General features: G+C 39.9%; 1 protein-coding gene across 3 annotated transcripts in view; it reads left to right on the forward strand.

Annotated features, from left to right (window-relative positions):
- Window positions 1-12921, forward strand: part of DHX29 (DExH-box helicase 29) — a 33612-nt gene extending 20691 nt beyond the window's left edge. For all 3 annotated transcript variants that reach the window (XM_075183590.1, XM_075183604.1, XM_075183597.1), the window contains exons 16-28: window positions 330-474; window positions 985-1105; window positions 1317-1401; window positions 1640-1728; window positions 3022-3150; window positions 3381-3456; window positions 3899-4123; window positions 4287-4423; window positions 4828-4918; window positions 8603-8911; window positions 9217-9348; window positions 11444-11540; window positions 12648-12921. In XM_075183590.1, coding sequence (XP_075039691.1) covers window positions 330-474; window positions 985-1105; window positions 1317-1401; window positions 1640-1728; window positions 3022-3150; window positions 3381-3456; window positions 3899-4123; window positions 4287-4423; window positions 4828-4918; window positions 8603-8911; window positions 9217-9348; window positions 11444-11540; window positions 12648-12697 — 1686 coding nt within the window. In that variant the 3' untranslated portion in view covers window positions 12698-12921. The remainder of the gene's footprint in view (window positions 1-329; window positions 475-984; window positions 1106-1316; window positions 1402-1639; window positions 1729-3021; window positions 3151-3380; window positions 3457-3898; window positions 4124-4286; window positions 4424-4827; window positions 4919-8602; window positions 8912-9216; window positions 9349-11443; window positions 11541-12647) is intronic.
- Window positions 12922-13471: the final 550 nt, after the last annotated feature.

Genomic DNA, 13471 nt, shown 5'->3' on the forward strand with positions numbered 1-13471 from the left:
ATGTTTGCTTAGCTGTACCAAGGAATAATTTAATAAAATGTCAAGCATAACAGTTTATATCTATTAAATAAACCATTGTTGTTCGTCAAATTCCACAGGTTTGCTGATAGATGCAAGTCAATATGACGTTTGTATGATTTCATTATATATTAGGATGGTTGGATTTCGTGCTTCTAGGTCATTGCTGATGTAAACACTAGAGCATAACATTTTATATATATAAATTGCTTTTACATTACATGTATGTAGAAAGAGCCACAGTCTTTCTTTCTGTTAATCCATACAACTAATAATGCTACATCTATTTACAAAACTAGTTTGATTTGCAGGAGTACATCCCTGTTCAGTCAGGTTCTTTGATGGAAGTAAATCCCTGTTATCAGAGGTTTAGTGCCCGGACACGTCACGCTGTCCTTTATATGAATCCCAACAGAATAAACCTGGACCTGCTCCTGGAACTGCTGGTGTTCTTGGGTACGTTAATAGTCCGTGTTGTTATCCATTTACTGTAAATTCTGCCTTTATTTATATCCTCTAGAGCAACATTTCCCAGGTGCACTTGTAAGATACAATTTGAAAATGATTGTGTTGTCCAATTACAACAGCTCTTTAAATATTAAACATTTCAATATTATTCAGAACTCAAAAGTACAATCACTGACTATTACAAGTCTACAAAGCTTTAATAGTATCATGGACTTGTATTTTCTATTTTGTAGTATATTGTCCACACTCTGCATGCATATGTCATATGAGCATATATGTAATATGAAGAGAGGCAATTAGTTAAGCACTAAACAATCAGTTATATTCTCATGTTTTCAAGTCTTACAACTTTTAACTATGCTAAAATCATTGTCTATTTTCAAATACAAAGCTGCATTAGTTGTGCCTCCTCTTGTCTATTCATATGCGCTATAGAATGTATATACTGAAGATCCACCTATATGTTTTTGCTGTGATATCTACCTTTTATCTCGCCAGACAAAAGTGTACAATATAGGAATGTAGAGGGCGCTGTGCTGATCTTCTTACCTGGCCTGGCTGATATTCAGCAGCTCTATGACCTGCTGTCTTCTGATAAGAGGTTCCATGACAGGAGGAGGTAATGGTTGATAGTATTCTGGCTTGGTATTCATCCGGATTAAAGAGATTCCCTATTGTTGGACTTTATATTTCATGTTAACTGTTATGTGATATTGTGTATATATAGTGTCTACGTCTGTCTGGTGATGATGCCAGAAGAGTACACAGACGGCTTCACCACTTTCTGGGAGGGACTGAATGACATGGGGGGTATTGGTTTCTTGTTTCAGGTACAAGTTGATAGCTCTGCATTCAATACTTTCCAGTCAGGATCAGGCTGAAGCATTTGTCCTGCCTCCGCCTGGAACCAGAAAGGTGCGGATGTAGCAAATCAAACATAGGTTGAAATTATTCCTGCAGACTTTGTATTATTATAGAAGGTTTTACACATGGCCACGGGTGATGAAAACCATCATGAGTTAATCAGTTTATGAACGGGTGAAACCAAACATGCAAAGTACAGCATTCATTTCTAGGCTGAGGCAAAGCTTGAGGGTGGGGGGCATCCAATCATTAGTTGCTTATGTTTTTAAACGGCTATTTCTGTTTGCAGATTGTGTTGGCAACGAACATTGCTGAAACGGGTATCACAATCCCAGATGTGGTGTTTGTCATAGACGCTGGAAGAACAAAGGAAAATAGGTGATTTGTCTCTTGTGTTTTATGTGCAAATCCGTATTCCAAAATGCTGAAGTAAATTTCTTCTTAGGTTACATAATGTGGTCTATAGTATTGAAGACCCTTAGATCATAGTAACATAGTTGATGGGGTTGAAAAAAGACACCAGTCCATCAAGTTCAACCTATTTTGGATCTCCTGCGATCCTGCACTTATATTTGAAATTGATCCAGAGTAAGCAAACGCCAATCTGTTTCAATTGTGAAAATCCCCCAAGCCCCAATATTGCAGTCCTATTTTTTTTCCTATATCCACTACTATCCTTCATTTTAATTAACGGTCGTATCCTTGGATACACTTTTCCGCTAAAAATTTGTCTAACCTTTTCTTAAACATATCTATTGAATCTGCCATCACAACCTTCCCTGGCAATGAATTCCATATCTTGACTGCTCTTACTGTAAAGAACCCCTTCCTTTGCTGATCGTGAAATTTCCTCTCCTCTAACCTTAGGGGGTGACCGCGTGTCCTGTGTATAGTCCTTGGGGTAAAAAGTTCCCATGAAAGTTCTCTGTATTTGTACATAGTAATCATATCTCCCCTTAGACGCCTCTTTTCTAAAGTAAACATGCCTAACCTGGCTAACCTTTCATCATAACTTAATGACTCCATACCCTTTATCAATTTTGTCGCCCTTCTCTGAACCCTTTCTAGTTCCAAATTATCTTTTTTATAGAGGGGTGCCCAGAACTGTACTGCATATTCAAGATGAGGTCTTACAAACGATTTATACAGTGGCAAAATTACACTGTCTTCCCTTGCATCTATGCCTCTTTTTATGCACGCCAATACTTTATTTGCCCTTGCAGCTGCTGCTTGACATTGAGCACTATTGCTAAGTCTACTGTCTACGAGCACTCTCAAATCCTTTTCCATTATAGATACTCCTAAATTAATTCCATTCAATTTATAGATTGCGTTCTTGTTTTTGATCCCTAAATGCATAACCTTACATTTATCTATGTTAAATTCCATTTGGCTGTCCAATCCTCCAGTTTATTTAAGACCCTCTGTAGAGAAGCTACATCCTGCTCTGATTTTATTACCTTATAGAGTTTAGTGTCGTCTGCAAAAATATAAACTTTACTCTCTAAACCATCACCAAGGTCATTAATAAATATATTAACAAGGAGTGGCCCCAGCACGGAACCTTAAGCTACTCCACTTAAAACTTTTGACCAATTAAAAAATGATGATGATGATGGTTGTTATTATGTGACTAATGAATGCATTATGCTTTGTTGCTGTTCCTGACAGATATCATGAGAGCAGTCAGATGAGCTCCCTGGTGGAGACCTTTATAAGTAAAGCCAGCGCACTGCAGCGGCAGGGGAGAGCCGGCCGTGTCAGAGACGGGTACTGCTTCCGGCTTTACCCCAAGGAAAGGTAAATTGTTTGTCCGGGATATCCTGTACTTTGCTGGAGATTGAATCCTATTTTGTGGGGAGAACTCACTAATGACATGAATATGAAAAGCTGAACGTCACAATATCTCTGCTGGTTCGTGCAGTCTATGTTCTCGCGCATCTCTCCTGTTTCCACTGGTTCTCTGGGGGGTTCTGACATGATTCCTGTTCTAGTTTCCAATTCATGTTTACTGTTTTCTTCTCTCACAGGTTTAACAGTTTTATGGAGTACTCTGTTCCAGAAATATTACGAGTACCTTTAGAAGAGCTGTGCCTACACATTATGGTGAGGGTTGGCAGATTACTGAGCAAATAGAACAAACTGTATTGAAGATCATTTCAGTAACAGTACTGTACCCAGGCTGTTGTGTTGTTTTCTTCAGCGGTAACAATGTTTAACATCAGGCTTATGCTTCATTTAACCTGGTAAAAAAACAGCAAACAGAAAACTCTTATGAACTTCTATTAATATAATGCTGTTCCCTCCAAATGGATTTATTATATTTGAGGCCACATATATACAAGTACTCTAGTAAATTTAGCCTTTAAATACAAGTAAAGCCACTATTTGAATTGATTGGCCCTGTGTCTCTCTGTATGAGTCAATCATGTCACGTTAACGCAGATTACTGAATTCTCAGCTCTTCACTTCTTTCATATCCCAATGGCTGTCCCATATTATATGTTGTTAATATTTACTGTATTTTTTTTATATCTCCTGCATCTAGAAGTGTGATCTTGGCTCTCCAGAGGAGTTCTTATCTAAAGCATTAGACCCTCCACAGCTCCAAGTGATCAGTAACGCAATGAATCTACTGAGGAAGATTGGAGCCTGTGAGCTCACTGAGCCCAAGCTCACTCCTCTGGGCCAGCATCTCGCTGCCCTGCCGGTCAATGTGAAGATTGGGAAGATGCTCATCTTTGGTGCGATCTTTGGCTGTCTGGATGTTGTAGTAAGTAGAACTTTGTAGTTGTTTAATTTATCACCTGGTTATAGAAACAAAGAGTTAGGAAACTGCTGCTAAAATTGTGATGATAATTATGTCCTATCATATTTTTGACACAGTAATTGTTGACAGATTTAATTACAAAGTGTGATTGTTTTCCTGGTAACAGGCAACTCTGGCTGCCACCATGACTGAGAAGTCGCCGTTTGTAACGCCTATTGGTAGAAAAGATGAGGCCAACCTGGCCAAATCATCCATGGCTCTAGCAAGCTCTGATCATCTGACCATCTTCAGCGCCTATATGGGGTAGGACACATTAAATAAAAATATTGGGATTAATTCATAGCACATGTACTGTATTTTATATGTGATGAAATAGATTTATACCAATGTAGATATTGACTATGAAACTTTTATTATGATTTTACTAAACGTGAGGCAACATCTGTTTGTTCAGATGTTAAATTACATACAGTGTGTTAATATAGGAATTTAAAAATAAGTATTCTTCTTTTTCTAATGTCATCATAAATAAATGTCAGTAGAATAGTGATACATATTCTATAAATCACCTTGGAATATTGCAGAATGCTTTCATGGCATTACCAAACATTTTTAAACAACCACCTTAGTCTTGCTTACCGACATCTACACAATAAGAATAGTTGCATTCTAATCTGCTTTTAAGTGTCGAATCTTTCTCTCCACAGATGGCAGATGAGCAGAGCAGAAGGATATGGCTCAGAGACGGCTTATTGTAGGAAGAACTTCCTGAACAGAAAGGCTCTTCTGACAATAGAGGTATAGCTACATGATAAAATGTTTCAGTTGTCACAAACCCACGGTAATCCATAATTTTCTTGTATTTGTGAATCGTGTTTTTAAACGAACCTACGTCTGTCTTCATACCAATGAATGTAGTCTCGGTTTGGCCGGTGGGTGCTTTGATCCTGGGGGAAATATAGAAGTTAGTACCCCCAGGTACTACAGCATCAGTTAGATATTTATAATAATAGGTATTATGGGATAAATGTATAGGTATTTAGCCATAATGGTTTGGCAGCTGTAGCCTCCGGCTAGATAGACATGGATATGAATATCTCTCTCCTGAAGTGTTGTAGTGAAATCTATTATATGGCCCAGTGACATCCAGCTACCAGCCAGATATGTGATCTACGGTAACTGTGTGCTATATCAGAAAGACTCATCCACATCTCAGTATTGTTAAAGTAATAATTTAATTTCTTCAGCAAAAGAAACTTTAAGAATAAAATTATATTGTTTATTTACAAAAGAAAAGCTTGCGCTGTGATAATATCACTATCAATTTCAGTCTCTGAAATCTCTGCCCGTTCACAGACCAGACAGTTTTTATCAATAACAAAAGTAGGTTGGATTACAATTGGCTGAGATGGCAAATAGGCGTGTCTTGGTCCTTTTTGGCTCCCCTGGATTCAATGGAGATTTTGGAGAAATTCTTACAAGTCTTTGTTCACCATCTCTGATTAGAAATATCTGAAAATCTATTATTAAGAGTGCACATTTACCGAAGTGTTATGTGTTAGTGGAGTCTGCAGGGCCTTTGCACCCTTCCCTCCCTCTCCCACAAACTGTTGATTTTTAAACTGTTCTCATATCTCATTTAACTCTTTTTGAGTGGCCTTAGAGGGATGCCTCTGGGTCTGTGGATTAGATATTGTTTCTTTAGCTGGAAGCCTATCTGAATAGCTTTGCCCCGGAAAACCGCCTTCAAGGAACACACCAGTGTGTAGAAACGGAGGTGTGCTCCAGGTTGTTGGTTTGGGTGTATAGCGACTGAGCTCCTGAGAGGACAACCCTGTGTTCCAGGGAGGACAGAGGGTAAGCATGCATTTGCCAGGGTCTCGGTGGGACATTGGTGAGGTGCAGGTTCCAAGTCCATACTAACGGGGCATGATCGGACCAGATGATAGGGAGAATTAGATCTGAAACTAGTATGTTGTAATGTTCATACAAGATTATATCAGTCCTTGAATACGTGTTGTGGACCATAGAGTGATAGGTGTATTCCCGTGCCTCCGGGGAGCAGACCCTCCTTAAAGGTTGTGATTCGCTAACAGTTTCTGGAAACGCAAGAGAAGGGCCCAGGGTAGGTTCAGAGGTCCATGTCCCAGCGGCACATGACTTATCTAGCTTGGGGTCTAATACCAAATTAAAGTCCCCCAGCATGATCAAGTAGCCTTTCCATACCTTATGGACTTCTTCGCACAGTAATTTAAGGAAGGGAACCTGGCCGGGAATTTGGGACATACAGGGAGACCAACTGATATCAGCAAACGACCAGACTTGTCCTCCAGCTTCGTCTGAAGATAAAATTGTACACGGGAACTGAATAAAATGGTAACCTCATTCCTCTTGAATGGGTCATTATCGGGATAACCCACAGGAAAGCACAAGTTTCTGAAGTGGGATGAAAAGTGGGTCTCCTGTAGGGCTACCACATCTGCTCTACGCTTATGGAAGGTGTTGAGGGCCAACCTGCTTTTATGGGGAGAATTAAGACCTTTAATGTTCAAGGAGTAAAACTTGACCATTGGTTAAGGAACAGAAGGGGATGGGCAGATTGTTGTCCCTGGCAATAGAAAACTGGAGCAAAATCATCATCATCACCATGTATTTATATAGCGCCACTGATTCCGCAGCGCTGTACAGAGAACTCACTCACATCTGTCCCTGCCCCATTGGGGCTTACAGTCTAAATTCCCTAATATAGACACACACTCACAGACAGACAGAGAGGGAGACAGACAGACAGGTAGAGACTAGGGTCAATTTTGATAGCAGCCAATTAACCTACTAGTATGTTTTTGGAGTGTGGGAGGAAACCGGAGCACCCGGAGGAAACCCACGCAAACACAGGGAGAACATACAAACTCCACACAGATAAGGCCATGGTTGGGAATTGAACTCATGACCCCAGCGCTGTGAGGCAGAAGTGCTACCACTATGCCACCGTGCTGAGTAACTGGGAGGGGGTGGGGGCGTAAGAAACAGGAAAACAGAACTGAGGGGTCAGAGTATTTTCCACAGAGGGAATAGTGTGGCAAAATAGGTAACGTGGAGGATGGAAACAATACGGGCCACCGCCCACGCTACACCCATAGCACATAAACAGGTATAACAGATACAACCAAATCTAACATAAATGAGATGACACAACAGAGTAACAGTTAAACATTAAAACAGATTACGAGATGCAATAACATCTAAAGTGTAACATCTTGATTTTTATACATGCTTGGAGGTGGCAGAGGTCTGGTCTTGTGCTATACTTTGAGGTACAAAGTGGAAATACCTTTTTCACGTTCAACGGATAGCACATTTATAAACACAGCCGCTGTACTAAAGGGTGGGGTACTATAGTGCGATTAACAAAACGCTGACAAGACTTACCCCAACATCGTCATAGCGTAGCTGTCATTCCCGACATACTGATAATCCTGAGTGTTTGAAAAACACTCAATGCAAGGAGGCGCCGGCTGTACAATGTTTTTTACGAAGGCTTCTACAATGTACAGCCGGCGCCTCCTTGCATTGCCCCCTTAACAACAGGAATAATAGTGTCGCCCTTGAAAATAATGTCTATCTGTGGTGTCGGAATGTTCATCGGTTGCAATTGTCGGAGGTCAATTTTTCAAACACTCGTGATTATCAGTAGGTCGGGAATGACAGCTTTGCTATGACGATGTCAGGGTAAGTCGTGCCGGCGTTTTGTTAATCGCCATATAATAACTATCACTGATAATAAAAAGGGTGGAGTACGGTGTAATGACGCTGAATTATCCGACATCACTTACCACGACATCATGACAACAAAGGGCTCCTTGCCAACGAGGATCGTTGACGACTGTTGTGTGAAGCGACTGGAACCAATCCCGATGAAGCAAGGATCCAGCATGACTTGATGATGTCAGTTAAATCCGCGACGCTATTATCGCTGCTGTTAAGGGGGTAATGTATGTATGCGCCCATGTAGAATGTACAACGCTTTGTAAAGTATGTTGTACATGCGCGCATACTTACATAACCCCCTTAATAGCAGAGATAACGGTGTCCCAGATTAAGTGATGCCATGAAGTCGCACCAGATTCTTTGCTGGGATTGGTTCCAGTCGCTTCCCACAACAGTCGTCATCGATCCTCGTCGGAAAGGAGCCCTTTGGTGTGAAGATGTCTGGGTAAGTGTTGTCGGGGTAGTCAGCATCGATGTGCTGACTACCACCAAATAAAAACATTCCAGTGTATAAAGAAGAATATATGTGTCTGAGAAATGGTAATAAACATGTAGAGACATTACTACTCTACAACTCTACAACTCTGCACAGCAAAACATGAAGTCACTGAGAAATGGCCATAAACATCTGGTTTCATGCTTAGTGTTTAAGGGAATCGCCTACATCTGCAGTAGAACAATGTTTTCAGTATGGTAACTTTATATTCTTCTAAGGATGTGAAACAAGAGTTAGTCCGGCTGGTGAGGGCGGCAGGCTTTGAATGTTCCAGAGGGGTGGCCTCCAATGGTGTCCATGGAAATGGTGACAGAAGAGCCCCTTCCGTGGAGGAGCTCTCTCTCCTTAAGGCTGTTTTGACAGCTGGTCTGTATGACAATGTCGGCAAGATCCTGTTCACAAAGTCAGTGGATATCTCTGAGAAGTTGGCCTGCATGGTGGAGACGGCACAGGGGAAAGCACAAGCACACCCGTCCTCTGTGAACAGAAACCTGCAAACCTATGGCTGGCTGCTTTACCAGGAGAAGGTGAGGCCTATGTTAGTACTTAGTAATGTCTGTCTAATGCCTTAACTACAAATCTGAATAAGGCGATAATGAATGTAACAAGTATTCACGCGACTGTAGAAAAAAATACCTGCTCACCTAGTACCTGTGTTTCAGACTACTACTGCCATCATAGCATATATGTAACATACTTGCCCATTGAATGACATCACTGTACCATAAAAGAACAATATTAATATTGTACATATATAGGGTACTCTTGCGTTGTACGATGTATGTGCAGTTTCAACACTTCTGTCATTACAGTTGCATTGTGCTTATTGCAGGTTAAATATTCAAAGATCTTCCTAAAGGAAACAACACTGGTTTCTCCCTTTCCAATACTCTTGTTTGGAGGTGATATAGCCGTACAGCACCGAGAACGTCTCCTGACTGTAGATGACTGGATACATTTCCAGGTATAAACCTGTAGATACAACATGATATCACCTGTAATGTTTGTACTTTACACCTCTGTGAGATGATAGCTCAATATACAGTTAATAATTTCTGAGAAAATATAAAGGCTGTGACAGCCGCAGGTATCACTGAATTTTATTCTTTTATTTATATTCCATTTTAAAGTGTTATTTTGGACTGTGTACTAACAATACTTCAGACTGGCACACCTGGGGATTATGTTGCATGTAAAATGTTGGTATTTCAGTGCCATGTTTAATACCAATTAAACAATAAATTACATATGTGGCCCTAAAAGTACTACAATGACCAATAATGATCCTATTGAAATTGATAGAATTATTATTGGGCATGTTGGTATATGCAGGTAGACGATGAGCGCCATCGACCGGTGTATACAGATCCCAGTTAGGCTGGAAGTGATCCAGCCCCAAGGCCCTAGTGCTGGTCAGCCAGTAAGTTATTAGTGCAGTGGCTCAGTAATCAGTACTGAGGTCTGACCTTTTAATCTTTTGATTAATGATTTTTTTGTATGGCCTTGGAAGTAAAGTTTCCATATTTGCCACCAACAGTAAAGCTGGGTACACACTACAGAAATTTCGACCAACTTTTTATGCCGAGCTATTTTACATGCGATTGATGGTCCGATCGCTCGGTCCATGGACTGCATACACACTAGCCTTGTTTAGGACGATAAAGGGAAGAGCGACTTTTTACAGCCATGTTGTCGTGAGCAATGACTGTAATTTTGTACTCACTGTTGTGGATCGGTCGGAAACTTATACACACTACACAACAGAAACGAGATTGGAACGAAAATATTAAACGGTACGACCAACCATAGAGGCGACAATCGTCCATTTGGGCAGACTTTCGACCATCGTGTCACTGTACACACTGACTCGACTTTTGAACGAGCGGTCGTATGTCTGCTGATTCAGCCGATTATTGGACGAAAACCGTGTAGTGTGTACCCAGCTTAAGTTTTGTAAGGATAAGAACAAGCAGGACAGGCCAGATGCATCCAAGTATACTGAAAGAGATTAAAGGAGGTGCTTGTTGCTTACAAAAATAGAAATATTCAACCTCAATTCACTATTACCATAAGAAGGTTCAGAGGACTGGAGTGAATGTAGTCCCTTTGTACAAAAGTAGAAGTAGATAAAGAGCTGGCAACTACAGACCAGTGAGCTTGACATCAGTAGTAGGACAATGATTGGAGATCCCAAGTATCATAAATTTATTCGGAAGAGATCATGTCAAACAAATCTGATTTAATTATTTGACTGCATGACTAAGGTAGTAGATCAAGCTGTAGATGTAGCATATCTAGATTGTATTACGGCCTTTCACACAGTCTGAGGTTATCAGTGATCAAAAAAAAAATCTAGATGGGCCAAACGGTTCCCATCTTGGGTCAAGTTTTATGTTTCTGTTTTGCAGAGATGTTCTGCTTTATTGAAAGTAATGAAAGGGTTAAATTATAATGAGACTTGACCAACTGAGTCTGTTTACGTTTGGAAAAGGGCACGTTAAGATTATCTAATTAATGTCTGCAAATATATAAAATGAGAATACAAATATTTTTACACCTGCAACTGTACATTTGACGAGGGGGCATCCGATGCGACTCGAGGAATGAAGTTTGAACTGCCAACATAGAAAGGGATTTGTCACTGTACGGGCATATACTGAGGAATTACATGGCGAGTGAGAGATTCTTGCAAAGAATGTTATTAATAGTTACAGCAAGCAAATTAAACAATTAGGGCAACTGATCCAGATAATTAATTTGAGGGCAATTTCTGAAGTCAGGAAGGAATGTTTTTCCCCTTTGTGAGGTTAAATTGGAAGATGTCTCGCTTAGGGTTTTGTTGTTCCTTTGGATCCAACAGATCTATAATTTTTAAAAGGACGAACTTGATGGACTTTTCAACCTAACTTATGTGTAAATAATAACTCGGAATAAATCCTTAAAATCCAAAATATCACACAGGTTAACAAAGTAATAACGGGATCTTCACGTATTTATGTGTATATAGGAATGAGCACTGTAATATCATTTTATGACCTGTATGCTGTATTTTTACACAGGCTCCTGTGAAGATCGCAGTCATTTTTAAGGAATTACGTGGTTTAATCGAATCTGTTCTAAAGGAAAAGCTACAATACCCAAAAATGTCTCTTGAAGGTATGATCTTATTCAGAACTGTTACCAATACAGTCAATTCCATGTGGAATTTTACCATGCATTCTGCTAAATCAGTTTATTGTGAAAAAAATATCATTATCTCACGCCAAGAAGACATTGAGCCCCCAGCTCAGTAATATATGTTTCCGTACCTAACTCACTGTTATAAGTTGTAAATCGATGTGATAGTAGATTTGTATTGACCTTAAGCTGCCCACACTTGCCCACACTGCCCTGCACTTGCCTACACTGCCCTGCACTTGCCCACACTGCCCTGCACTTGCCCACACTTGCCCACACTGCCCTGCACTTGCTGTAATTACAGTTTTGTCAGTTAGAGGAAATTGACAACCATTATACACTTTGGGGCAGATGCAGAGTGAATACTACGTCCGTTTCCGTAGCGTATCTTGTGTGTAATTGCTCTGCGCATGCCCAGAAAAGCGCCTAGATTTGGTGATTCTGTCCCTTACGCCCGCTTGCATCTGGAGAGGTGGGATGGGGAACGAATTACAGCTTTTTTTAGTGAACGCAATTTGGGGCACAATTGAGGCCAACTCTGCATGAGCACCTTGTGTATTCATGATACACAATGTAAAAAAGAATTTATTGATCAGTTTTCATCAGGTATGGTTGAAAATCAGGTCAAACAACGATCCCACACAGGCAGCAATGGTAGTCATGGAAATGTAGACCAGACCTGTGGTGATTCTATAATTCTATAGTGGACCCCACTTCTGAACAAGAGAATCTCTGCAATGCAGCCACACCTATTGGTGACCAAATTGCTCCCAGTTTGTGAACAACCAAATTGCCCTGTATGTTGGGAGCATTATGGAAAAAGTAGGAAATTGCATGTTATCCCACAACATTGCACAACTTATTCCATGCAGCTCTTATTTTCTTTTAAAGGAGATCCGCACACTAAAAAAATTAACTCTTAAGTTCCTCATTAGCCAGTTGTTTTTTTTTTTTTTTTAACTTAAACTGTGTTTATATCCTCAATTTCTACGAATACTGTCTTTGGATCAAGTTGTATTTTAATGTTACTTTCCTTTAATTGCGTGAGAATGTAATTATTAGTTATTCTTTTTTGCACTTTCACAGATGATGAGATTTTGAGTATAATCAAGGAACTGATTAAAACAGAAAAGTGAATCACACAGGATTCCAATCCCAAGGATTGCTCTACACGCATGTAACAAGCCAATCAGTAACATGGTCATTTAAATACTGTGCATTTCAGTTCTACTGTGTATGGTTCATTTTAGACATCTTCTCAATGTTGCATGCAGCGTTGAAGAAAATAACTGACTTTATTTTATGCATTTAAGAGTATAAAACATTTGTTGAGTGTAAAATAAAATAATGTGCCATACTCCTATGGTGTCTGATTAATTTATTATAATTGAACTTTGGTGTCTTATAATGGGGTTGTGTAGTTTTGGGCAATCCCTTCTCGTTCAGTAGTGCCTCAATTAATGATTCAGACCTCCTCCTAAAAAAGCCATACTGTTACATGTTTGAGAATATTAACTCTAGTAGGTGTGTTCATGTGCTAGGGAATATAGATTGTAAGCGCCACTGGGGCAGGGATAGGGGACTGATGTGAATAATTAAAATATTATGTTTAATTTGTAGCTGCTATATAAATAACACTTAATAAATAAATAAAAAGATATCTCTTAATAATAAATAAATAAAATACTAATAAAAAGTCACCAGGATTGAAGTCCCAGCTTCACTAACAACCGAGTCAGTTTTGCTGGCAGTCAGAGGAAGCTATAGAAAGGCAGGCAGGAATTTCACACTACCTTTAAACAGGTATCCACTAGCTATGTTCTGCTTCTATTGATATTGCTGGACTTTAGAGGGCTTAAGCTAAAGCTCTGAAGATGGATAGGCCGAGTATCTGCTCAAGGCCAGGTGAT

Source organism: Mixophyes fleayi, chromosome 1 (assembly GCF_038048845.1).
Source record: "Mixophyes fleayi isolate aMixFle1 chromosome 1, aMixFle1.hap1, whole genome shotgun sequence".
Taxonomy (NCBI): Eukaryota; Metazoa; Chordata; class Amphibia; order Anura; family Limnodynastidae; genus Mixophyes; species Mixophyes fleayi.